This window comes from Triticum aestivum, chromosome 6B (genome assembly GCF_018294505.1).
Source record: "Triticum aestivum cultivar Chinese Spring chromosome 6B, IWGSC CS RefSeq v2.1, whole genome shotgun sequence".
Lineage (NCBI taxonomy): Eukaryota > Viridiplantae > Streptophyta > Magnoliopsida > Poales > Poaceae > Triticum > Triticum aestivum.
This window is the reverse complement of record NC_057810.1, coordinates 666537859-666565111: the sequence shown is the minus strand read 5'-3', so window position 1 is coordinate 666565111 and position 27253 is coordinate 666537859. Positions and strand designations below refer to the sequence as shown.

The 27253-nt window shown below is 37.4% G+C and overlaps 1 protein-coding gene across 1 annotated transcript; it reads right to left on the bottom strand.

Moving 5' to 3' along the window:
• Window positions 1–610: 610 nt before the first annotated feature.
• Window positions 611–6460, bottom strand: LOC123139558 (protein DETOXIFICATION 18). Its single transcript, XM_044559337.1, has 4 exons — window positions 6403–6460; window positions 5528–5850; window positions 3513–3558; window positions 611–3420 (listed from the first exon to the last, which is right to left on the bottom strand). The coding sequence occupies exons 1-3, from the start codon at window positions 6458–6460 to the stop codon at window positions 3541–3543; spliced, it is 399 nt and encodes a 132-aa protein (XP_044415272.1). The 3' UTR covers window positions 611–3420; window positions 3513–3540.
• Between the last annotated feature and the right edge of the window lie 20793 nt (window positions 6461–27253).

The window sequence follows — 27253 nt, the reverse complement described above, 5'->3', positions numbered from 1 at the left end:
AATCAGATAGCGCCAGTGACAGGTCAGACCAGGCCAGCTGGCAAGCTCCTAGAGCACGAAGGCTTCCACGGCCCCCCATAGGACTCTACGACCTCCTCCTCATCCTCCTTCATGCAAAACCGTGCATGAGACTTTCATCTCGCACGGCTCCTAAGTGATAAAAGAAAGAAGAACTCGTCTTCTCTCTTTTTTGATTACCTTCCTCGCGTACCACCGACTGTGGTGCTGGAGCGCGCTCGGTGCACGAGGCATACCCTCGAAGCACAACCAGGAACCGACGGTGTTGGTTGTGCTTGTCGGCGAACAAGGTGACCCAGTGCACGGAGTCCACCGTGAACGTTGGGGTGTCGCGGTGGTCGGTCGGGAGCTGAGCACGACGACGACGGATTTCCACCTCCCGCGTGGAACCTCTGGCCGGCAACAGCAGCAGCACTGGAACCCTATTTGTGTTCAAATGCCCGATAGGTTGACATCTGGCAGGCCACGGGGATGACATTCTCCCAGTGGTGCCGGCGCTGTAGATGCAGTTGAGCGCCGGCGTCAAGGTGAAGGTCGTCACACGGCGGCACACCAAGGATCAAGGTTGGGGTCGTGCTCTTCGGGCATGCGCTTCCAGAACAACACGTGTCAATTCATGCGAATACCGCCTCCTCGGCCAGGAAGAAAACAAGGAAAACGTTGGCATCATATGTGTGTTCTCACGCGTATATCCATATATCGATATCTGGTGTACTCAACGTATTCTAGCTTGTATAATATCCTTATACCTGCTTGCCAATATGAAACTAATGGAATACCAAAGGAGCTAAAATGATATGGTACTGCACGTATGGTCACCATTGGTAATATCTTATCTCATCTGATCATTCCAACTAGGGCTCTAGTGCCACGTTTAACTACTCTCTCTCTCTCTCTCTCTCTCTCTCTCTCTCTCTCTCCCCGCCTAAAAAACAATGGACGCGTCTAGCGAGCAGCCGTGCGCTCGCTAGCGCTCCTCGGCAGCCGGCTGTATTAGGAAATTTTTTGTCCCATCTCTTGATTAGGAAAGTCTGCTGATTCCAGAGACCAAAATCGAAAAGCATCATCCACTCGCCTTCACGCTGGCCCAAGTTCTTTTTCATATGCTCTGCCATGCCAGTAATAAAGTAAAAAGGCAATTAATTGCATTCCAAAAAATTCAAAAAGCTATAACTTTCGAATTACATGTCAAAATTAAAATCCGTTTCCACCATCGGAACCCTCGCGACGAGATCTTTAAAATTAGACCCCATTTATATATGTTTCGATGAACTTTTTTCATTGCCAACTGGTTGTACTAGATGGTGCAACTTTTATACTATGAGATGCAACTATTTTTTAGACCACCGTTTGTGCTACCACAACCAATTATAATACAACGTGATGCAATTTTAGTGCTACATGAACCAACTTCACGTAATGAGCAGTTGGCCGAGCGGAAGTAGAGGGAGGTGAGAGGCGTACTAGGCAGCATCAATCAAGGTAAGTTCCCTTTTGGCTCCAGATCCTCCCTTCTTCACTTCCCCTTCCCCTTTGCCTCTGGATCTACCACCAATCTTCTCCTAATTGAAGGGAGTAGCAACAGTAATCTAATGTCTCTGTAATTAAACACCACTTTGTGCAAGTAGACCCAGTAGCAAAACCAACTTCTGCCTGGATGTGTGCAAATAGACACAAGGGAGTAGTTTTGCAAAAAAAATGTGCAACAAACAGCCCAGACTAGAAACATGGAGTGGCTGTAGTGTCTATGCAAATAGAAGTCCATATTTGTGCAACTAAATCGTGGATCCAAGCCAACTTTTTCTACAATGTGTGCAACCAACAGCCAAAACTATAAAGGAGTAAATATATTTGCACACTAAGCATTAATCCGATGACATCTTTCCTGCAAAATATGTGCAACAAACAACCCAGACTAGAAAGATGGATTGGGTGTACTGTTCGTGCGAAAAGAAGCACATATTTGTGCAACTAAGCCATTAGTCCATAACCAACTTTCCTGCAATATGTGTGCAAAAAAAACATCCCAGACTAGAAAGATGGATTGGGTGTACTGTTTCTGAACATATTTGTGCAACTAAGAACGGGTCCAAGCCAACCTTTTTATGCAAATGTACAACAAAACAGCCCAGACTGGAGACCATCTGTTCTAATCTTTTGGCTGTTGGTTGCACACATTGCAGGAAAAGATGGTTTTGGATCCATGTTTAGTTGGCACAAATATGGGCTTCTATTTGCACAGACACTACATTCAATCCATCTTTTCCTGCAAAAAATGTGTACAACCAACACACATACTAGATGAAACTAAAAAAGACTGAGTTTGTTGTCTGCAAATATAAACATATAATTGTGCAACTAAACTTGTATCCAAATCCCAACTTTTTCTATAAATGTGTGCAGCAAAGAAACCAGACTAGAAAAAGCACAAGAACAATATTAAAAATGAGCGTACAAATAGGCTTGTCTCACACAAATTGCAAATAGGGGGAATATGTTCTATAGGATGTTACTAAATGTAAATAGGAAAGAAGATGAAATTATTTTTCTTGTCATGAGAAAAAGGTGCCAAAGGTGATCACATTCCGACTTGAGCACATGCGGTTTTGCAAAACAAAAGGAGCCAAAGGTGATTAGTTAACATTGCACACAAAATATATGTTCTTCTGAAAAACTAGATAAAAAAGGTTGACGATGCCAACTTGATATTATGTTAGTTGTGCAACTACAAAATGCATAGGATGCCAACTAAAATAGTTATTCTTGTGCAACTAGGAAGGTTGAGGATGTTAACTAGTTAGATGCTATTGTGTAACTAGAAAATGCTCAGGATGCCAACTAATTAATACTCATGTGCAACTAGAAAGGTTGAGGGTGCCAAGTCATTAGATACTCTTGGGCAACCCTCAAAAATTTGAAGATGGGACTAAAAAATTAGTTACTCTTGTGCAACTAGAAAGGTTGAGGATGTCAATTACTTGGATAATGTTTGTGCAAGTAGAAATGCTGAGGATGCCACCTAATTGAATACTATTGTGCAACTATAAATATTGAGGATGCCAATTAATTAGATACTCGAAAAGAAATATTCATCGCTTGCATGACCAATCAAAAATTGCACATTCAGGTTTCAGGCTTCTAGAAGAAATGCTGAGGGTGTCAACGCAGCTACAAAAAGACTAAGGATGTCAACTAGTTGGATGGTATTGTGCAACTAGAAATGCTGAGGATGCCAACTAATTAGGTACTCTTGTGCAACTAGAAAAGTATGAGGATGCCAACTCACTTAGATACTCTCTGGGACACGTCATCATCCTCTCCATCCCCGTCATTATCAGTGACACATGGTTCCTGCTTAGCACCCCGTTTTGAGTCCCGCCGAAAGGTCCTATTTGGAGAACCCTACAATGAACAAAACAGATTGAACTACTGAGAGGGTAAAAGAGAAGAGCATAATTAATGGTCATGGGATAAAAGAAAAAGAAAATATGAACCTTTGTTTCACTGCCAGGCACCTCTCCTTCACCAACCAATTTGTCTCTGCAAAACAGAAAAAGAACAAACATATTTGTCAAATTAACAAAACTGCCACCCAGAAACAGTTATACTACTTGGTTGGCAAGTCAATCAAAACAACTTGGATAAGGGGACCTGCCTAGTTGCAAAAAAAAAGGCTACAAAATGCCTTTGTATCACCGTGTGATCCACATCGTTTGCATCCTCACTGTGCAACTAAAAAAAATAGCAGTCTTAGAAAGACTACCCTAGTTGAATTAAAATAAAAGTTGCACATGATTTGCTGCCTAGTTGTACAAAAAAAACTGCCAGCCAAAAACAAAAAATTCCATCAAAAACAAAAAGTTAGGTTGGCTATTTTTAAACATGAAGTTGGCGAGTTCAATATAACAGGTTGCACAAGGGAAGCTGCCCCGGTTGCACAAATGGCTAAAAAAACATTCACACAAAATCTGCGAAAACTTCTAAATAACTAACCCTAAGACCCCTAACGTTGCAACATCGGACAAGGATGTCCCGTGTTGATACTGCCCAGTTTTTGGTGGACATGCATGGAGTGGCGGTTCATAGTACAACTCCAAATAAGACACTACAATCACAACTGAAAAGAACGTATGAATAAAAATATGTTGCTTTGGTGCAAGTCTGGTAACAAAAATGTTTAGTGCTCCGACGTCCTGTGGCGGAGACGTTATCTAGCCGATATAGTATCACTACATTATGCAACTTCTTAAAGGTCGTATCCAACTGAGAACTACTATGTGTGCAACTACAACTACTGTGGATACCAAAAAAATGTGACTAGCAAAAAAAAGATAAACTTAAGCAAAATCATCATCTAGCCAACTTAGTATGGCTGTGTTGTGCAATTTCGCAATGATCGTGTCCAACTTAGACTACAACCATGACCAACTTAGTACAACTGTGTTCTATCAAAACTATTTCCATTATCTATAATAATCCTACAATAGTTCAGACTATTTCCATGTCCTAACTGAAAATGATTTAGCGAAAGTGTCAGTAAACTGTTCGTCAGACTAGTACAGTAGTTTCGAACACTGTTTTCCAAGCACAAGGAGATTAGCACTGACTCAACTGCAAACAGCACTGCTATACACATGATTTTATACACATGATTTGTGGACGACGCTAAAATTACAGCGTACGATGCATGGCAGCAGCACTGGTGCATCGTTGGATATGATTGTCGGCTGTATGTCATGCGTGCAGTTTCGGCTACACATCAGTTTGGAACTGCAGATATGAGGAGTAGGGAGTTTAAGGCCTCGATCTGACCAGATGGCGTCAAGACGGAGCGAGATTCGATCCCCGCGGCTGTAGTGCACGCACCTAGGGCTCCCTCGAAGCCAAGGCATGCTGGCCGGCCGCGGGGGCGCGGGGGAGAAGGAGGGATCGCCGGCGTCCTCGCCGAAGATGAACTGGATGGAGTCGATCGAGTCGGGGCGAGATCCGAGGCCCGCGGTTGTGGCCCGTGCTTCTAGGGCTCCCTTGTCGGGGAAGCGGGGGAGAAGGAGGGCTCGCTGGGGTCGCTGCGGCGGCGGCCGCCGCCTCGCCTCGGCTTGGTGGAGAGAGTGAGCGAGCGGAGGGAAAGAAGGAACCAGAGCCGCTGTGAGCGAGCGGAACAAAGGGTTGTCGGCTAGCGCGGCCGCTCGTTTCCACCAGATGGTGGCCGGCCGCTTTTTAGATTTTAGGAAAAACAATTCAGTGTCATTCACGGGTTGACCCCGCGCCTCGCTGCTGTCCATCGCGACGTCCCTGTTCTCGCCTGGGACTGGGAGGTTTGGAAGCCGGCTGACCGATATGTATTTTCAGGTAACTTGCATATTGCAAACGCGTCGTAGCAGTGCGAAGGCGAATGATACGCGATCACACAGCGTCTGAAGGGGCCTGTGTGATTAATGCGCCATCTAATAATCGAACTTGGACAAATTAAATCAAGTGTGTGGCAGCACTAGCAGCATGCAGTACGTACCACGAAGGCGTAGCCGGTGACGGTGGCCCAGGAGTTGCCGAGCGTGGCGCCGGCGAGTTGGGCGTCGCCGAGGTGGCCGGAGAACATGACGGACACCAGCGGGATGCCGTAGTAGGACATGTTGGTGAGGACCATCGGCACCGCGAACTGCAGCTGCGCCCACGCCTCCTCCGTGTCGATCAGGTGGCGCAACCACGCCGGCGAGCAGGGCTTGGCCTCGCCGCCCTTGCCGTCGGCGGGCTCGCAGCCACCGAGCAGCAGCGGAGCCGAAGTCAAGTCGGCCCGCGCGCCGCACGAAGTGGGGAGAAGAGGTGGGTTGGTGCCTGCCTATGGCGATCAACGGGATAGCGATGTGGAGATTGGCGGGCAAGCCGCCTTCACCCTGTATTTGTGTGTGGTGGCTGCGGCGTGTGGAACGCGTGGTGGTGGAGACATGCATGGTGCAGATCGTACGCATTGATTAATTTCGGATTTTTCTAGTAGGTAAGATCAACATTTAATGCTCCAGTGTTAGGACAGTGCGAGATTGTATTCCTACCACTACTGGACACGTTTTCGTGACGTGTGGGATGGTACCACTCTATTCATCAAAGTGTAATTGGTGATCTCGAGACGTAGATCAGGGATTTCGCCGAGAATAGGAATGATTAGAGGCTAACGCGCTCGCGTCGTTTTCACTCGTGGGATTAATTCTTTTATATTTAGTAGAGAGCCACAGTCGGTTGTTTTGTTTGGATTTTATCAATGTTGTCTTGTGTTTTTAATTACATTATGAAGGTGTGATTTTTCATTTGTATATCGTGTCGGGTTTTGTTGGAGACAATATTTTCTAGAGGAGAATAAAGTTTTTTGGTGTGCCGTTGTGATGTCTTTACACGTGTCCGTCTTGGTGCCAGTAGGCGGTGGTCGTTTGAGCCTCTTGAGAGGTCCCATCCACGCTAAAATCATGGAATCGTTGCTATAATACTCACATGGATCGGCCCATGAGCTCTCGCTTGCTTGTCTGACTCCCTATTCCTCTCAGAAGGTTAGCTTTTTTTCCGCTCGCCCCATTGCTCGCTCAGAAAAATGGACTATTTTTAAAATATAAATAGATTAGTTTAATTAAAATATGTTCAAGGATTTTTCAAAAATATGTGAATTTTACAAAACCATGAATGTAAAAAAATATGAGTTTAAAATATATTCATGGATTAAAAATATTTGCAAATTAAACAAGTTTCAAATTTTAAAAATGTTCACAAACTTTACAAATACCCTAAACTTCAAAATACTCATGAATGTAACAAATATGAATGAAGCTAAAGATATAAATTATTATTATTATTTCTTTTTAATGTTCGCAAATTTTAATAAGCGCTCATAATTAAAACATGTAAGAAAATAAAGGAGAAGGGGAAATAAACTAAGCAACAGACAACCTTTCATGCAGGTCCCACAACGGCCCACCAACCCCGAAGCACCAGAGCGCTTCAAATCGTGGAATGACTAGAGGCTAACGCGCTTCGCCGCGCCGTTCTTCACTCATGTGACCAATTCTTTTATATCTAAGTAGAGAGCCACGGTCGGTTGTTTTGTTTGGATTTTATCAATGTTGTCTTGTGTTTTAATTACATTATGAAGGTGTGTTTTTTCATTTGTATATCATGTCGGGTTTTATTGGAGACAATATTTTCTAAAGAAGAATGAAGTTTTTTGGTGTGTCGTTGTGATGTCTTTACACGTGTCCGTCTCGGTGCCAGTAGGCGGTGGTCGTTTGAGCCTCTTGAGGGGTCCTATCCACACTAAAATCATGCAATTGTTGCTGTAATACTCACATGGATCGGCCCACGAGCTCTCGCTCGCTTGTTTGACTCCCTATTCCTCTCAGTCGGTTAGCTTTTTTTCTGCTCGCCCCACTGCTCGCTCAGAAAAATGGACTATTTTTTAAATATAAATAGGTTAGTTTAATTAAAATATGTTCAAGGATTTTTTGAAAATATGTGAATTTTACAAAACCATGAATTGTAGAAAATGTTTATGAGTTTAAAATATATTCATGGATTAAAAATATTTGCAAATTAAACAAGTTTCAAATTTAAAAAATGTTCGCAAACATCAAAAATACCCTGAACTTCAAAATACTCATGAATGTAATAAATATTAATGAAGCTAAAGATATAAATTATTATTATTATTTCTTTTTAATGTTCGCAAATTTTAATAAGCGCTCATAATTAAAACATGTAAGAAAATAAAGAGAGAAGGAGAAAAAAAACTAAGCAACAGACAACCTTTCATGCAGGTCCCACAACGACCCACAAACCCCGAAGCACCAGAGCGCTTCAAATCATGGAATGAATAGAGGCTAACGCGCTTCGCGGCGCCGTTCTTCACTCGTGTGACCAATTATTTTATATCTAAGTAGAGAGCCACGGTCGGTTGTTTTGTTTGGATTCTATCAATGTTGTCTTGTATTTTAATTACATTATGAAGGTGTGTTTTTTCATTTGTATATCATGTCGGGTTTTGTTGGAGACAATAATTTCTAAAGGAGAATGAAGTTTTTTGGTGTGTTGTTGTGATGTCTTTACACGTGCCCGTCTCGGTGCCAGTAGGCGGTGGTCGTTTGAGCCTCTTGAGGGGTCCTATCCACGCTAAAATCATGCAATTGTTGCTATAATACTCACATGGATCGGCCCACGAGCTCTCGCTCGCTTGTCTGACTCCCTATTCCTCTCAGTCGGTTAGCTTTTTTTCTGCTCACCCCACTGCTCGCTAGGAAAAATGGACTATTTTTTAAATATAAATAGGTTAGTTCAATTAAAATATGTTCAAGGATTTTTTGAAAATATGTGAATTTTACAAAACCATGAATTGTATAAAATGTTTATGAGTTTAAAATATATTCATGGATTAAAAATATTTGCAAATTAAACATGTTTCAAATTTAAAAAAGTTCGCAAACTTCAAAAATACCATGAACTTCAAAATACTGATGAATGTAATAAATATTAATGAAGCTAAAGATATAAATTATTATTATTATTTCTTTTTAATGTTCGCAAAATTTAATAAGCGCTCATAATTAAAACAGACAACCTTTCATGCAGGTCCCACAACGGCCCACCAACCCCGAAGCACCAGAGCGCTTCAAATCGTGGAATGACTAGAGGCTAACGCGCTTCGCCGCGCTGTTCTTCACTCGTGTGACCAATTCTTTTATATCTAAGTAGAGAGCCACGGGCGGTTGTTTTGTTTGGATTTTATCAATGTTGTCTTGTGTTTTAATTACATTATGAAGGTGTGTTTTTTCATTTGCATATCATGTCGGGTTTTGTTGGACACAATATTTTCTAAAGGAGAATGAAGTTTTTTGGTGTGTCGTTGTGATGTCTTTACACGTGTCCGTCTTGGTGCCAGTAGGCGGTGGTCGTTTGAGCCTCTTGAGAGGTCCTATCCACGCTAAAATCATGCAATTGTTGCTATAATACTCACATGGATCGGCCCACGAGCTCTCGCTCGCTTGTTTGACTCCCTATTCCTCTCAGTCGGTTAGCTTTTTTTCTGCTCGCCCCACTGCTCGCTCAAAAAAATGGACTATTTTTTAAATATAAATAGGTTAATTTAATTAAAATATGTTCAAGGATTTTTTGAAAATATGTGAATTTTAGAAAACCATGAATTGTAGAAAATGTTTATGAGTTTAAAATATATTCATGGATTAAAAATATTTGCAAATTAAACATGTTTCAAATTTAAAAAATGTTCGCAAACTTCAAAAATACCATGAACTTCAAAATACTCATGAATGTAATAAATATTAATGAAGCTAAAGATATAAATTATTATTATTATTTCTTTTTAATGTTCGCAAAATTTAATAAGCGCTCATAATTAAAACATGTAAGAAAATAAAGAGAGAAGGAGAAATAAAACTAAGCACCAGACAACCTTTCATGCAGGTCCCACAACGACCCACAAACCCCGAAGCACCAGAGCGCTTCAAATCGTGGAATGACTAGAGGCTAACGCGCTTCGCCGGGCCGTTCTTCACTCGTGTGACCAATTCTTTTATATCTAAGTAGAGAGCCACGGTCGGTTGTTTTGTTTGGATTTTATCAATGTTGTCTTGTGTTTTAATTACATTATGAAGGTGTGTTTTTTCATTTGTATATCATGTCGGGTTTTGTTGGAGACAATATTTCTAAATGAGAATGAAGTTTTTTGGTGTGTTGTTGTGATGTCTTTACACGTGCCCGTCTCGGTGCCAGTAGGCGGTGGTCGTTTGAGCCTCTTGAGGGGTCCTATCCACGCTAAAATCATGCAATTGTTGCTATAATACTCACATGGATCGGCCCACGAGCTCTCGCTCGCTTGTCTGACTCCCTATTCCTCTCAGTCGGTTAGCTTTTTTTCTGCTCACCCCACTGCTCGCTAGGAAAAATGGACTATTTTTTAAATATAAATAGGTTAGTTTAATTAAAATATGTTCAAGGATTTTTTGAAAATATGTGAATTTTACAAAACCATGAATTGTATAAAATGTTTATGAGTTTTAAATATATTCATGGATTAAAAAAATTTGCAAATTAAACAAGTTTCAAATTTAAAAAATGTTCGCAAACTTCAAAAATACCCTGAACTTCAAAATACTCATGAATGTGATAAATATTAATGAAGTTAAAGATATAAATTATTATTATTATTTCTTTTTAATGTTCGCAAATTTTAATAAGCGCTCATAAGTAAAACATGTAAAAAATAAAGAGAGAAGGAGAAATAAAACTAAGCAACAGACAACCTTTCATGCAGGTCCCACAACGACCCACAAAGCCCGAAGCACCAGAGCGCTTCAAATCGTGGAATGACTAGAGGCTAACACGCTTCGCCGCGTCGTTCTTCATTCGTGTGACCAATTCTTTTATATCTAAGTAGAGAGCCACAGTCGGTTGTTTTGTTTGGATTTTATCAATGTTGTCTTGTGTTTTAATTACATTATGAAGGTGTGTTTTTTCATTTGTATATCATGTCGGGTTTTGTTGGACACAATATTTTCTAAAGGAGAATGAAGTTTTTTGGTGTGTCATTGTGATGTCTTTACACGTGTCCGTCTCGGTGCCAGTAGGCTCTGGTCGTTTGAGCCTCTTGAGAGGTCCTATCCACGCTAAAATCATGCAATTGTTGCTATAATACTCACATGGATCGGCCCACGAGCTCTCGCTCGCTTGTTTGACTCCCTATTCCTCTTAGTCGGTTAGCTTTTTTTATGCTCGCCCCATTGCTCGCTCAGAAAAATGGACTATTTTTTAAATATAAATAGGTTAGTTTAATTAAAATATGTTCAAGGATTTTTTGAAAATATGTGAATTTTAGAAAACCATGAATTGTAGAAAATGTTTATGAGTTTAAAATATATTCATGGATTAAAAATATTTGCAAATTAAACATGTTTCAAATTTAAAAAATGTTCGCAAACTTCAAAAATACCCTGAACTTCGAAATACTCATGAATGTAATAAATATTAATGAAGCTAAAGGTATAGATTATTATTATTATTTCTTTTTAATGTTCGCAAATTTTAATAAGCGCTCATAATTAAAACATGTAAGAAAATAAAGAGAGAAGGAGAAATAAAATTAAGCAACGGACAACCTTTCATGCAGGTCCCACAACGACCCACAAACCCCGAAGCACCAGAGCGCTTCAAATCGTGGAATGACTAGAGGCTAACGCGCTTCGCCGCGCCGTTCTTCACTCGTGTGACCAATTCTTTTATATCTAAGTAGAGAGCCACGTTCGGTTGTTTTGTTTGGATTTTATCAATGTTGTCTTGTGTTTTAATTACATTATGAAGGTGTGCTTTTTCATTTGCATATCATGTCGGGTTTTGTTGGACACAATATTTTCTAAAGGAGAATGAAGTTTTTTGGTGTGTCGTTGTGATGTCTTTACACGTGTCCGTCTCGGTGCCAGTAGGCGGTGGTCGTTTGAGCCTCTTGAGAGGTCCTATCCACGCTAAAATCATGCCACTGTTGCTATAATACTCACATGGATCGGCCCACGAGCTCTCGCTCGCTTCTTTGACTCCCTATTCCTCTCAGTCGGTTAGCTTTTTTCTGCTCGCCCCACTGCTCGCTTAGAAAAATGGACTATTTTTTAAATATAAATAGGTTAGTTTAATTAAAATATGTTCAAGGATTTTTTGAAAATATGTGAATTTTAGAAAAACCATGAATTGTAGAAAATGTTTATGAGTTTAAAATATATTCATGGATTAAAAATATTTGCAAATTAAACATGTTTCAAATTTAAAAAATGTTCGCAAACTTCAAAAATACCATGAACTTCAAAATACTGATGAATGTAATAAATATTAATGAAGCTAAAGATATAAATTATTATTATTATTTCTTTTTAATGTTCGCAAAATTTAATAAGCGCTCATAATTAAAACATGTAAGAAAATAAAGAGAGAAGGAGAAATAAAACTAAGCACCAGACAACCTTTCATGCAGGTCCCACAACGACCCACAAACCCCGAAGCACCAGAGCGCTTCAAATCGTGGAATGACTAGAGGCTAACGCGCTTTGCCGCGCCGTTCTTCACTCGTGTGACCAATTCTTTTATATCTAAGTAAAGAGCCACGGTCGGTTGTTTTGTTTGGATTTTATCAATGTTGTCTTGCGTTTTAATTACATTATGAAGGTGTGTTTTTTCATTTGTATATCATGTCGGGTTTTGTTGGAGACAATATTTCTAAAGGAGAATGAAGTTTTTTGGTGTGTCGTTGTGATGTCTTTACACGTGTTCGTCTCGTTGCCAGTAGACGGTGGTCGTTTGAGCCTCTTGAGGGGTCCTATCCACACTAAAATCATGCAACTGTTGCTATAATACTCACATGGATCGGCCCACGAGCTCTCGCTCGCTTGTTTGACTCCCTATTCCTCTCAGTCGGTTAGCTTTTTTCTGCTCGCCCCACTGCTCGCTCAGAAAAATGGACTATTTTTTAAATATAAATAGGTTAGTTTAATTAAAATATGTTCAAGGATTTTTTGAAAATATGTGAATTTTAGAAAACCATGAATTGTAGAAAATGTTTATGAGTTTAAAATATATTCATGGATTAAAAATATTTGCAAATTAAACATGTTTCAAATTTAAAAAATGTTCGCAAACTTCAAAAATACCCTGAACTTCAAAATACTCATGAATGTAATAAATATTAATGAAGCTAAAGGTATAGATTATTATTATTATTTCTTTTTAATGTTCGCAAATTTTAATAAGCGCTCATAATTAAAACATGTAAGAAAATAAAGAGAGAAGGAGAAATAAAATTAAGCAACAGACAACCTTTCATGCAGGTCCCACAACGACCCACAAACCCCGAAGCACCAGAGCGCTTCAAATCGTGGAATGACTAGAGGCTAACGCGCTTCGCCGCGCCGTTCTTCACTCGTGTGACCAATTCTTTTATATCTAAGTAGAGAGCCACGTTCGGTTGTTTTGTTTGGATTTTATCAATGTTGTCTTGTGTTTTAATTACATTATGAAGGTGTGCTTTTTCATTTGCATATCATGTCGGGTTTTGTTGGACACAATATTTTCTAAAGGAGAATGAAGTTTTTTGGTGTGTCGTTGTGATGTCTTTACACGTGTCCGTCTCGGTGCTAGTAGGCGGTGGTCGTTTGAGCCTCTTGAGAGGTCCTATCCACGCTAAAATCATGCCACTGTTGCTATAATACTCACATGGATCGGCCCACGAGCTCTCGCTCGCTTGTTTGACTCCCTATTCCTCTCAGTCGGTTAGCTTTTTTTCTGCTCGCCCCACTGCTCGCTCAGAAAAATGGACTATTTTTTAAATATAAATAGGTTAGTTTAATTAAAATATGTTCAAGGATTTTTTGAAAATATGTGAATTTTAGAAAACCATGAATTGTAGAAAATGTTTATGAGTTTAAAATATATTCATGGATTAAAAATATTTGCAAATTAAACATGTTTCAAATTTAAAAATGTTCGCAAACTTCAAAAATACCATGAACTTCAAAATACTGATGAATGTTATAAATATTAATGAAGCTAAAGATATAAATTATTATTATTATTTCTTTTTAATGTTCGCAAAATTTAATAAGCGCTCATAATTAAAACATGTAAGAAAATAAAGAGAGAAGGAGAAATAAAACTAAGCACCAGACAACCTTTCATGCAGGTCCCACAACGACCCACAAACCCCGAAGCACCAGAGCGCTTCAAGTCGTGGAATGACTAGAGGCTAACGCGCTTCGCCGCGCCGTTTTTCACTCGTGTGACCAATTCTTTTATATCTAAGTAAAGAGCCACGGTCGGTTGTTTTGTTTGGATTTTATCAATGTTGTCTTGTGTTTTAATTATATTATGAAGGTGTGTTTTTTCATTTGTATATCATGTCGGGTTTTGTTGGAGACAATATTTCTAAAGGAGAATGAAGTTTTTTGGTGTGTCGTTCTGATGTCTTTACACGTGTCCGTCTCGGTGCCAGTAGACGATGGTCGTTTGTGCCTCTTGAGGGGTCCTATCCACACTAAAATCATGCAACTGTTGCTATAATACTCACATGGATCGGCCCACGAGCTCTCGCTCGCTTGTTTGACTCCCTATTCCTCTCAGTCGGTTAGCTTTTTTTCTGCTCGCCTCACTGCTCGCTCAGAAAAATGGACTATTTTTTAAATATAAATAGGTTAGTTTAATTAAAATATGTTCAAGGATTTTTTGAAAATATGTGAATTTTAGAAAACCATGAATTGTAGAAAATGTTTATGAGTTTAAAATATATTCATGGATTAAAAATATTTGCAAATTAAACAAGTTTCAAATTTAAAAAATGTTCGCATACTTCAAAAATACCCTGGACTTCAAAATAGTCATGAATGTAATAAATATTAATGAAGTTAAAGATATAAATTATTATTATTATTTCTTTTTAATGTTCGCAAATTTTAATAAGCGCTCATAATTAAAACATGTAAGAAAATAAAGAGAGAAGGAGAAATAAAACTAAGCAACAAACAACCTTTCATGCAGGTCCCACAACGACCCACAAACCCCGAAGCACCAGAGCGCTTCAAATCGTGGAATGACTAGAGGCTAACGCGCTTCGCCGCGCCGTTCTTCACTCGTGTGACCAATTCTTTTATATCTAAGTAGAGAGCCACGTTCGGTTGTTTTGTTTGGATTTTATCAATGTTGTCTTGTGTTTTAATTACATTATGAAGGTGTGCTTTTTCATTTGCATATCATGTCGGGTTTTGTTGGACACAATATTTTCTAAAGGAGAATGAAGTTTTTTGGTGTGTCGTTGTGATGTCTTTACACGTGTCCGTCTCGGTGCTAGTAGGCGGTGGTCGTTTGAGCCTCTTGAGAGGTCCTATCCACGCTAAAATCATGCCACTGTTGCTATAATACTCACATGGATCGGCCCACGAGCTCTCGCTCGCTTGTTTGACTCCCTATTCCTCTCAGTCGGTTAGCTTTTTTTCTGCTCGCCCCACTGCTCGCTCAGAAAAATGGACTATTTTTTAAATATAAATAGGTTAGTTTAATTAAAATATGTTCAAGGATTTTTTGAAAATATGTGAATTTTAGAAAACCATGAATTGTAGAAAATGTTTATGAGTTTAAAATATATTCATGGATTAAAAATATTTGCAAATTAAACATGTTTCAAATTTAAAAATGTTCGCAAACTTCAAAAATACCATGAACTTCAAAATACTGATGAATGTTATAAATATTAATGAAGCTAAAGATATAAATTATTATTATTATTTCTTTTTAATGTTCGCAAAATTTAATAAGCGCTCATAATTAAAACATGTAAGAAAATAAAGAGAGAAGGAGAAATAAAACTAAGCACCAGACAACCTTTCATGCAGGTCCCACAACGACCCACAAACCCCGAAGCACCAGAGCGCTTCAAGTCGTGGAATGACTAGAGGCTAACGCGCTTCGCCGCGCCGTTCTTCACTCGTGTGACCAATTCTTTTATATCTAAGTAAAGAGCCACGGTCGGTTGTTTTGTTTGGATTTTATCAATGTTGTCTTGTGTTTTAATTATATTATGAAGGTGTGTTTTTTCATTTGTATATCATGTCGGGTTTTGTTGGAGACAATATTTCTAAAGGAGAATGAAGTTTTTTGGTGTGTCGTTCTGATGTCTTTACACGTGTCCGTCTCGGTGCCAGTAGACGATGGTCGTTTGTGCCTCTTGAGGGGTCCTATCCACACTAAAATCATGCAATTGTTGCTATAATACTCACATGGATCGGCCCACGAGCTCTCGCTCGCTTGTTGGACTCCCTATTCCTCTCAGTCGGTTAGCTTTTTTTCTGCTCGCCCCACTGCTCGCTCAGAAAAATGGACTATTTTTTAAATATAAATAGGTTAGTTTAATTAAAATATGTTCAAGGATTTTTTGAAAATATGTGAATTTTAGAAAACTATGAACTGTAGAAAATGTTTATGAGTTTAAAATATATTCATGGATTAAAAATATTTGCAAATTAAACATGTTTCAAATTTAAAAAATGTTCGCAAACTTCAAAAATACCATGAACTTCAAAATACTCATGAATGTAATAAATATTAATGAAGCTAAAGATATAAATTATTATTATTATTTCTTTTTAATGTTCGCAAAATTTAATAAGCGCTCATAATTAAAACATGTAAGAAAATAAAGAGAGAAGGAGAAATAAAACTAAGCAACAGACAACCTTTCATGCAGGTCCCACAACGACCCACAAACCCCGAAGCACCAGAGCGCTTCAAATCGTGGAATGACTAGAGGCTAACGCGCTTCGCCGCGCCGTTCTTCACTCGTGTGACCAATTCTTTTATATCTAAGTAAAGAGCCACGGTCGGTTGTTTTGTTTGGATTTTATCAATGTTGTCTTGTGTTTTAATTACATTATGAAGGTGTGTTTTTTCATTTGTATATCATGTCGGGTTTTGTTGGACACAATATTTTCTAAAGGAGAATGAAGTTTTTTGGTGTGTCGTTGTGATGTCTTTACAGGTGTCCGTCTCGGTGCCAGTAGGCGGTGGTCGTTTGAGCCTCTTGAGAGGTCCTATCCACGCTAAAATCATGCCACTGTTGCTATAATACTCACATGGATCGGCCCACGAGCTCTCGCTCGCTTGTTTGACTCCCTATTCCTCTCAGTCGGTTAGCTTTTTTTCTGCTCGCCCCACTGCTCGCTCAGAAAAATGGACTATTTTTTAAATATAAATAGGTTAGTTTAATTAAAATATGTTCAAGGATTTTTTGAAAATATGTGAATTTTAGAAAATCATGAATTGTAGAAAATGTTTATGAGTTTAAAATATATTCATGGATTAAAAATATTTGCAAATTAAACATGTTTCAAATTTAAAAAATGTTTGCAAACTTCAAAAATACCATGAACTTCAAAATACTCATGAATGTAATAAATATTAATGAAGCTAAAGATATAAATTATTATTATTATTTCTTTTTAATGTTCGCAAAATTTAATAAGCGCTCATAATTAAAACATGTAAGAAAATAAAGAGAGAAGGAAAAATAAAACTAAGCACCAGACAACCTTTCATGCAGGTCCCACAACGACCCACAAACCCGGAAGCACCAGAGCGCTTCAAATCGTGGAATGACTAGAGGCTAACGCGCTTCGCCGCGCCGTTCTTCACTCGTGTGACCAATTCTTTTATATCTAAGTAAAGAGCCACAGTCGGTTGTTTTGTTTGGATTTTATCAATGTTGTCTTGTGTTTTAATTACATTATGAAGGTGTGTTTTTTCATTTGTATATCATGTCGGGTTTTGTTGGAGACAATATTTCTAACGGAGAATGAAGTTTTTTGTTGTGTCGTTGTGATGTCTTTACACGTGTCCGTCTCGGTGCCAGTAGACGGTGGTCGTTTGAGCCTCTTGAGAGGTCCTATCCACGCTAAAATCATGCAATTGTTGCTATAATACTCACATGGATCGGCCCACGAGCTCTCGCTCGCTTGTTTAACTCCCTATTCCTCTCAGTCGGTTAGCTTTTTTTTCTGCTCGCCCCACTGCTCACTCAGAAAAATGGACTATTTTTTAAATATAAATAGGTTAGTTTAATTAAAATATGTTCAAGGATTTTTTGAAATATGTGAATTTTACAAAACCATGAATTGTAGAAAATGTTTATGAGTTTAAAATATATTCATGGATTAAAAATATTTGCAAATTAAACAAGTTTCAAATTTAAAAAATGTTCGCAAACTTTAAAAATACCCTGAACTTCAAAATACTCATGAATGTAATAAATATTAATGAAGCTAAAGATATAAATTATTATTATTATTTCTTTTTAATGTTCGCAAATTTTAATAAGCGCTAATAATTAAAACATATAAGAAAATAAAGAGAGAAGGAGAAATAAAACTAAGCAACAGACAACCTTTCATGCAGGTCCCACAACGACCCACAAACCCCGAAGCACCAGAGCGCTTCAAATCGTGGAATGACTAGAGGCTAACGCGCTTCGCGGCGCCGTTCTTGACTCGTGTGACCAATTCTTTATATCTAAGTAGAGAGCCACGGTCGGTTGTTTTGTTTGGATTTTATCAATGTTGTCTTGTGTTTTAATTACATTATGAAGGTGTGTTTTTTCATTTGTATATCATGTCGGGTTTTGTTGGACACAATATTTTCTAAAGGAGAATGAAGTTTTTTGGTGTGTCGTTGTGATGTCTTTACACGTGTCCGTCTCGGTGCCAGTAGGCGGTGGTCGTTTGAGCCTCTTAAGAGGACCTATCCACGCTAAAATCATGCAATTGTTGCTATAATACTCACATGGATCGGCTCACGAGCTCTCGCTCGCTTGTCTGACTCCCTATTCCTCTCAGTCGGTTAGCTTTTTTTCTGCTCACCCCACTGCTCGCTAGGAAAAATGGACTATTTTTTAAATATAAACAGGTTAGTTTAATTAAAATATGTTCAAGGATTTTTTGAAAATATGTGAATTTTACAAAACCATGAATTGTATAAAATGTTTATGAGTTTAAAATATATTCATGGATTAAAAATATTTGCAAATTAAACAAGTTTCAAATTTAAAAAATGTTCGCATACTTCAAAAATACCCTGGACTTCAAAATAGTCATGAATGTAATAAATATTAATGAAGTTAAAGATATAAATTATTATTATTATTTCTTTTTAATGTTCGCAAATTTTAATAAGCGCTCATAATTAAAACATGTAAGAAAATAAAGAGAGAAGGAGAAATAAAACTAAGCAACAAACAACCTTTCATGCAGGTCCCACAACGACCCACAAACCCCGAAGCACCAGAGCGCTTCAAATCGTGGAATGACTAGAGGCTAACGCGCTTCGCCGCGCCGTTCTTCACTCGTGTGACCAATTCTTTTATATCTAAGTAAAGAGCCACGGTCGGTTGTTTTGTTTGGATTTTATCAATGTTGTCTTGTGTTTTAATTACATTATGAAGGTGTGTTTTTTCATTTGTATATCATGTCGGGTTTTGTTGGACACAATATTTTCTAAAGGAGAATGAAGTTTTTTGGTGTGTCGTTGTGATGTCTTTACACGTGTCCATCTCGGTGCCAGTAGGCGGTGGTCGTTTGAGCCTCTTGAGAGGTCCTATCCACGCTAAAATCATGCCACTGTTGCTATAATACTCACATGGATCGGCCCACGAGCTCTCGCTCGCTTGTTTGACTCCCTATTCCTCTCAGTCGGTTAGCTTTTTTTCTGCTCGCCGCACTGCTCGCTCAGAAAAATGGACTATTTTTTAAATATAAATAGGTTAGTTTAATTAAAATATGTTCAAGGATTTTTTGAAAATATGTGATTTTAGAAAACCATGAATTGTAGAAAATGTTTATGAGTTTAAAATATATTCATGGATTAAAAATATTTGCAAATTAAACATGTTTCAAATTTAAAAATTGTTCGCAAACTTCAAAAATACCCTGAACTTCGAAATACTCATGAATGTAATAAATATTAATGAAGCTAAAGGTATAGATTATTATTATTATTTCTTTTTAATGTTCGCAAATTTTAATAAGCGCTCATAATTAAAACATGTAAGAAAATAAAGAGAGAAGGAGAAATAAAACTAAGCAACAGACAACCTTTCATGCCGGTCCCACAACGACCCACAAACCCCGAAGCACCAGAGCGCTTCAAATCGTGGAATGACTAGAGGCTAACGCGCTTCGCCGCGCCGTTCTTCACTCGTGTGACCAATTCTTTTATATCTAAGTAGAGAGCCACGTTCGGTTGTTTTGTTTGGATTTTATCAATGTTGTCTTGTGTTTTAATTACATTATGAAGGTGTGCTTTTTCATTTGCATATCATGTCGGGTTTTGTTGGACACAATATTTTCTAAAGGAGAATGAAGTTTTTTGGTGTGTCGTTGTGATGTCTTTACACGTGTCCGTTTCGGTGCCAGTAGGCGGTGGTCGTTTGAGCCTCTTGAGAGGTCCTATCCACGCTAAAATCATGCCACTGTTGCTATAATACTCACATGGATCGGCCCACGAGCTCTCGCTCGCTTGTTTGACTCCCTATTTCTCTCAGCCGGTTAGCTTTTTTTCTGCTCGCCCCACTGCTCGCTCAGAAAAATGGACTATTTTTAAATATAAATAGGTTAGTTTAATTAAAATATGTTCAAGGATTTTTTGAAAATATGTGAATTTTAGAAAACCATGAATTGTAGAAAATGTTTATGAGTTTAAAATATATTCATGGATTAAAAATATTTGCAAATTAAACATGTTTCAAATTTAAAAATGTTCGCAAACTTCAAAAATACCATGAACTTCAAAATACTGATGAATGTAATAAATATTAATGAAGCTAAAGATATAAATTATTATTATTATTTCTTTTTAATGTTTGCAAAATTTAATAAGCGCTCATAATTAAAACATGTAAGAAAATAAAGAGAGAAGGAGAAATAAAACTAAGCACCAGACAACCTTTCATGCAGGTCCCACAACGACCCACAAACCCTGAAGCACCAGAGCGCTTCAAGTCGTGGAATGACTAGAGGCTAACGCGCTTCGCCGCGCCGTTCTTCACTCGTGTGACCAATTCTTTTATATCTAAGTAAAGAGCCACGGTCGGTTGTTTTGTTTGGATTTTATCAATGTTGTCTTGTGTTTTAATTATATTATGAAGGTGTGTTTTTTCATTTGTATATCATGTCGGGTTTTGTTGGAGACAATATTTCTAAAGGAGAATGAAGTTTTTTGGTGTGTCGTTATGATGTCTTTACACGTGTCCGTCTCGGTGCCAGTAGACGATGGTCGTTTGAGCCTCTTGAGGGGTCCTATCCACACTAAAATCATGCAATTGTTGCTATAATACTCACATGGATCGGCCCACGAGCTCTCGCTCGCTTGTTTGACTCCCTATTCCTCTCAGTCGGTTAGCTTTTTTTCTGCTCGCCCCACTGCTCGCTCAGAAAAATGGACTATTTTTTAAATATAAATAGGTTAGTTTAATTAAAATATGTTCAAGGATTTTTTGAAAATATGTGAATTTTAGAAAACCATGAATTGTAGAAAATGTTTATGAGTTTAAAATATATTCATGGATTAAAAATATTTGCAAATTAAACATGTTTCAAATTTAAAAAATGTTCGCAAACTTCAAAAATACCATGAACTTCAAAATACTCATGAATGTAATAAATATTAATGAAGCTAAAGATATAAATTATTATTATTATTTCTTTTTAATGTTCGCAAAATTTAATAAGCGCTCATAATTAAAACATGTAAGAAAATAAAGAGAGAAGGAAAAATAAAACTAAGCACCAGACAACCTTTCATGCAGGTCCCACAACGACCCACAAACCCCGAAGCACCAGAGCGCTTCAAATCGTGGAATGACTAGAGGCTAACGCGCTTCGCCGCGCTGTTCTTCACTCGTGTGACCAATTCTTTTATATCTAAGTAAAGAGCCACGGTCGGTTGTTTTGTTTGGATTTTATCAATGTTGTCTTGTGTTTTAATTACATTGTGAAGGTGTGTTTTTTCATTTGTATATCATGTCGGGTTTTGTTGGAGACAATATTTCTAACGGAGAATGAAGTTTTTTGGTGTGTCGTTGTGATGTCTTTACACGTGTCCGTCTCGGTGCCAGTAGACGGTGGTCGTTTGAGCCTCTTGAGGGGTCCTATCCACACTAAAATCATGCAATTGTTGCTATAATACTCACATGGATCGGCCCACGAGCTCTCGCTCGCTTGTTTAACTCCCTATTCCTCTCAGTCGGTTAGCTTTTTTTTCTGCTCGCCCCACTGCTCACTCAGAAAAATGGACTATTTTTTAAATATAAATAGGTTAGTTTAATTAAAATATGTTCAAGTATTTTTTGAAATATGTGAATTTTACAAAACCATGAATTGTAGAAAATATTTATGAGTTTAAAATATATTCATGGATTAAAAATATTTGCAAATTAAACAAGTTTCAAATTTAAAAAATGTTCGCAAACTTCAAAAATACCCTGAACTTCAAAATACTCATGAATGTAATAAATATTAATGAAGCTAAAGATATAAATTATTATTATTATTTCTTTTTAATGTTCGCAAATTTTAATAAGCGCTAATAATTAAAACATATAAGAAAATAAAGAGAGAAGGAGAAATAAAACTAAGCAACAGACAACCTTTCATACAGGTCCCACAACGACCCACAAACCCCGAAGCACCAGAGCGCTTCAAATCGTGGAATGACTAGAGGCTAACGCGCTTCGCGGCGCCGTTCTTGACTCGTGTGACCAATTCTTTATATCTAAGTAGAGAGCCACGGTCGGTTGTTTTGTTTGGATTTTATCAATGTTGTCTTGTGTTTTAATTACATTATGAAGGTGTGTTTTTTCATTTGTATATCATGTCGGGTTTTGTTGGACACAATATTTTCTAAAGGAGAATGAAGTTTTTTGGTGTGTCGTTGTGATGTCTTTACACGTGTCCGTCTCGGTGCCAGTAGGCGGTGGTCGTTTGAGCCTCTTGAGAGGTCCTATCCACGCTAAAATCATGCAATTGTTGCTATAATACTCACATGGATCGGCTCACGAGCTCTCGCTCGCTTGTCTGACTCCCTATTCCTCTCAGTCGGTTAGCTTTTTTTCTGCTCACCCCACTGCTCGCTAGGAAAAATGGACTATTTTTTAAATATAAACAGGTTAGTTTAATTAAAATATGTTCAAGGATTTTTTGAAAATATGTGAATTTTACAAAACCATGAATTGTATAAAATGTTTATGAGTTTAAAATATATTCATGGATTAAAAATATTTGCAAATTAAACAAGTTTCAAATTTAAAAAATGTTCGCATACTTCAAAAATACCCTGAACTTCAAAATACTCATGAATGTAATAAATATTAATGAAGTTAAAGATATAAATTATTATTATTATTTCTTTTTAATGTTCGCAAATTTTAATAAGCGCTCATAATTAAAACATGTAAGAAAATAAAAGAGAGAAGGAGAAATAAAACTAAGCAACAGACAACCTTTCATGCAGGTCCCACAATGACCCACAAACCCTGAAGCACCAGAGCGCTTCAAATCGTGGAATAACTAGAGGCTAACGCGCTTCGCCACGCCGTTTTTCACTCGTGTGACCAATTCTTTTATATCTAAGTAGAGAGCCACAGTCGGTTGTTTTGTTTGGATTTTATCAATGTTGTCTTGTGTTTTAATTACATTATGAAGGTGTGTTTTTTCATTTGTATATCATGTCATGTTTTGTTGGACACAATATTTTCTAAAGGAGAATGAAGTTTTTTGGTGTGTCGTTGTGATGTCTTTACACGTGTCCGTCTCGATGCCAGTAGGCGGTGGTCGTTTGAGCCTCTTGAGAGGTCCTATCCACGCTAAAATCATGCAATTGTTGCTATAATACTCACATGGATCGGCCCACGAGCTCTCGCTCGCTTGTTTGACTCCCTATTCCTCTCAGTCGGTTAGCTTTTTTTATGCTCGCCCCACTGCTCGCTCAGAAAAATGAACTATTTTTTAAATATAAATAGGTTAGTTTAATTAAAATATGTTCAAGGATTTTTTGAAAATATGTGAATTTTAGAAAACCATGAATTGTAGAAAATGTTTATGAATTTAAAATATATTCATGGATTAAAAATATTTGCAAATTAAACATGTTTCAAATTTAAAAAATGTTCGCAAACTTCAAAAATACCCTGCACTTCGAAATACTCATGAATGTAATAAATATTAATGAAGCTAAAGATATAGATTATTATTATTATTTCTTTTTAATGTTCGCAAATTTTAATAAGCGCTCATAATTAAAACATGTAAGCAAATAAAGAGAGAAGGAGAAATAAAACTAAGCAACAAACAACCTTTCATGCAGGTCCCACAACGACCCACAAACCCCGAAGCACCAGAGCGCTTCAAATCATGGAATGACTAGAGGCTAACGCGCTTCGCCGCGCCGTTCTTCACTCGTGTGACCAATTCTTTTATATCTAAGTAGAGAGCCACGGTCGGTTGTTTTGTTTGGATTTTATCAATGTTGTCTTGTGTTTTAATTACATTATGAAGGTGTGTTTTTTCATTTGTATATCATGTCGGGTTTTGTTGGACACAATATTTTCTAAAGGAGAATGAAGTTTTTTGGTGTGTCGTTGTGATGTCTTTACACGTGTCCGTCTCGGTGCCAGTAGGCGGTGGTCGTTTGAGCCTCTTGAGAGGTCCTATCCACGCTAAAATCATGCAATTGTTGCTATAATACTCACATGGACCGGCCCACGAGCTCTCGCTCGCTTGTTTGACTCCCTATTCCTCTCAGTCGGTTAGCTTTTTTTCTTATCGCCCCACTGCTCGCTCAGAAAAATGGACTATTTTTTAAATATAAATAGGTTAGTTTAATTAAAATATGTTCAAGGATTTTTTGAAAATATGTGAATTTTAGAAAACCATGAATTGTAGAAAATGTTTATGAGTTTAAAATATATTAATGGACTAAAAATATTTGCAAATTAAACATGTTTCAAATTTAAGAAATGTTCGCAAACTTCAAAAATATCATGAACTTCAAAATACTGATGAATGTAATAAATATTAATGAAGCTAAAGATATAAATTATTATTATTATTTCTTTTTAATGTTCGCAAATTTTAATAAGCGCTCATAATTAAAACATGTAAGAAAATAAACAGAGAAGGAGAAATAAAACTAAGCAACAGACAACCTTTCATGCAGGTCCCACAACGACCCACAAACCCCGAAGCACCAGAGCGCTTCAAATCTTGGAATGACTAGAGGCTAACGCGCTTCGCCGCGCCGTTGTTCACTCGTGTGACCAATTCTTTTATATCTAAGTAAAGAGCCACGGTCGGTTGTTTTGTTTGGATTTTAGCAATGTTGTCTTGTGTTTTAATTACATTGTGAAGGTGTGTTTTTTCATTTGTATATCATGTCGGGGTTTGTTGGACACAATATTTTCTAAAGGAGAATGAAGTTTTTTGGTGTGTCGTTGTGATGTCTTTACACGTGTCCGTCTCGGTGCCAGTAGGCGGTGGTCGTTTGAGCCTCTTGAGAGGTCCTATCCACGCTAAAATCATGCAATTGTTGCTATAATACTCACATGGATCGGCTCACGAGCTCTCGCTCGCTTGTTTGACTCCCTATTCCTCTTAGTCGGTTAGCTTTTTTTCTGCTCACCCCACTGCTCGCTAGGAAAAATGGACTATTTTTTAAATATAAACAGGTTAGTTTAATTAAAATATGTTCAAGGATTTTTTGAAAATATGTGAATTTTACAAAACCATGAATTGTATAAAATGTTTATGAGTTTAAAATATATTCATGGATTAAAAATATTTGCAAATTAAACAAGTTTCAAATTTAAAAAATGTTCGCATACTTCAAAAATACCCTGAACTTCAAAATAGTCATGAATGTAATAAATATTAATGAAGTTAAAGATATAAATTATTATTATTATTTCTTTTTAATGTTCACAAACTTTAATAAGCGCTCATAATTAAAACATGTAAGAAAATAAAGAGAGAAGGAGAAATAAAACTAAGCAACAGACAACCTTTCATGCAGGTCCCACAACGACCCACAAACCCTGAAGCACCAGAGCGCTTCAAATCGTGGAATAACTAGAGGCTAACGCGCTTCGCCGCGCCGTTTTTCACTCGTGTGACCAATTCTTTTATATCTAAGTAGAGAGCCACAGTCGGTTGTTTTGTTTGGATTTTATCAATGTTGTCTTGTGTTTTAATTACATTATGAAGGTGTGTTTTTTCATTTGTATATCATGTCATGTTTTGTTGGACACAATATTTTCTAAAGGAGGATGAAGTTTTTTGGTGTGTCATTGTGATGTCTTTACACGTGTCCGTCTCGGTGCCAGTAGGCGGTGGTCGTTTGAGCCTCTTGAGAGGTCCTATCCACGCTAAAATCATTCAATTGTTGCTATAATACTCATATGGATCGGCCCACGAGCTCTCGCTCGCTTGTTTGACTCCCTATTCCTCTCAGTCGGTTAGCTTTTTTTCTGCTCGCCCCACTACTCGCTCAGAAAAATGGACTATTTTTTAAATATAAATAGGTTAGTTTAATTAAAATATGTTCAAGAGTTTTTTGAAAATATGTGAATTTTACAAAACCATGAATTGTAGAAAATGTTTATGAGTTTAAAATATATTCATGGATTAAAAATATTTGCAAATTAAACAATTTTCAAATTTAAAAAAATGTTCGCAAACTTCAAAAATACCCTGAACTTTAAAATACCCATGAATGTAATAAATATTAATGAAGCTAAATATATAAATTATTATTATTATTTCTTTTTAATGTTCACAAATTTTAATAAGCACTCATAATTAAAACATGTAAGAAAATAAAAAGAGAAGGAGAAATAAAACTAAGCAACAGACAACCTTTCATGCAGGTCCCACAACGACCCACAAACCCCGAAGCACCAGAGCGCTTCAAATCGTGGAATGACTAAAGGCTAACGCGCTTCGCCGTGCCGTTCTTCACTTGTGTGACCAATTCTTTTATATCTAAGTAGAGAGCCACGGTCGGTTGTTTTGTTTGGATTTTATCAATGTTGTCTTGTGTTTTAATTACATTATGAAGGTGTGTTTTTTCATTTATATATCATGTCGGATTTTGTTGGAGATAATATTTTCTAAAGGAGAATGAAGTTTTTTGGTGTGTCATTGTGATGTCTTTACACGTGTCCGTCTCGGTGTCAGTAGGAGGTGGTCGTTTGAGCCTCTTGAGAGGTCCTACCCACGCTAAAATCATGCAATTGTTGCTATAATACTCACATGGATCGGCCCACGAGCTCTCGCTCGCTTGTTTGACTCCCTATTCCTCTCAGTCGGTTAGCTTTTTTTCTGCTCGCCCCACTGCTCGCTCAGAAAAATGAACTATTTTTTAAATATAAATAGGTTAGTTTAATTAAAATATGTTCAAGAATTTTTTGAAAATATGTGAATTTTACAAAACCATGAATTGTAGAAAATGTTTATGAGTTTAAAATATATTCATGGATTAAAAATATTTGCGAATTAAACAAGTTTCAATTTTTAAAAATGTTCGCAAACTTGAAAAATACCCTGAACTTGAAAATACTCATGAATGTAATAAATATTAATGAAGCTAAAGATATAAATTATTATTATTATTTCTTTTTAAT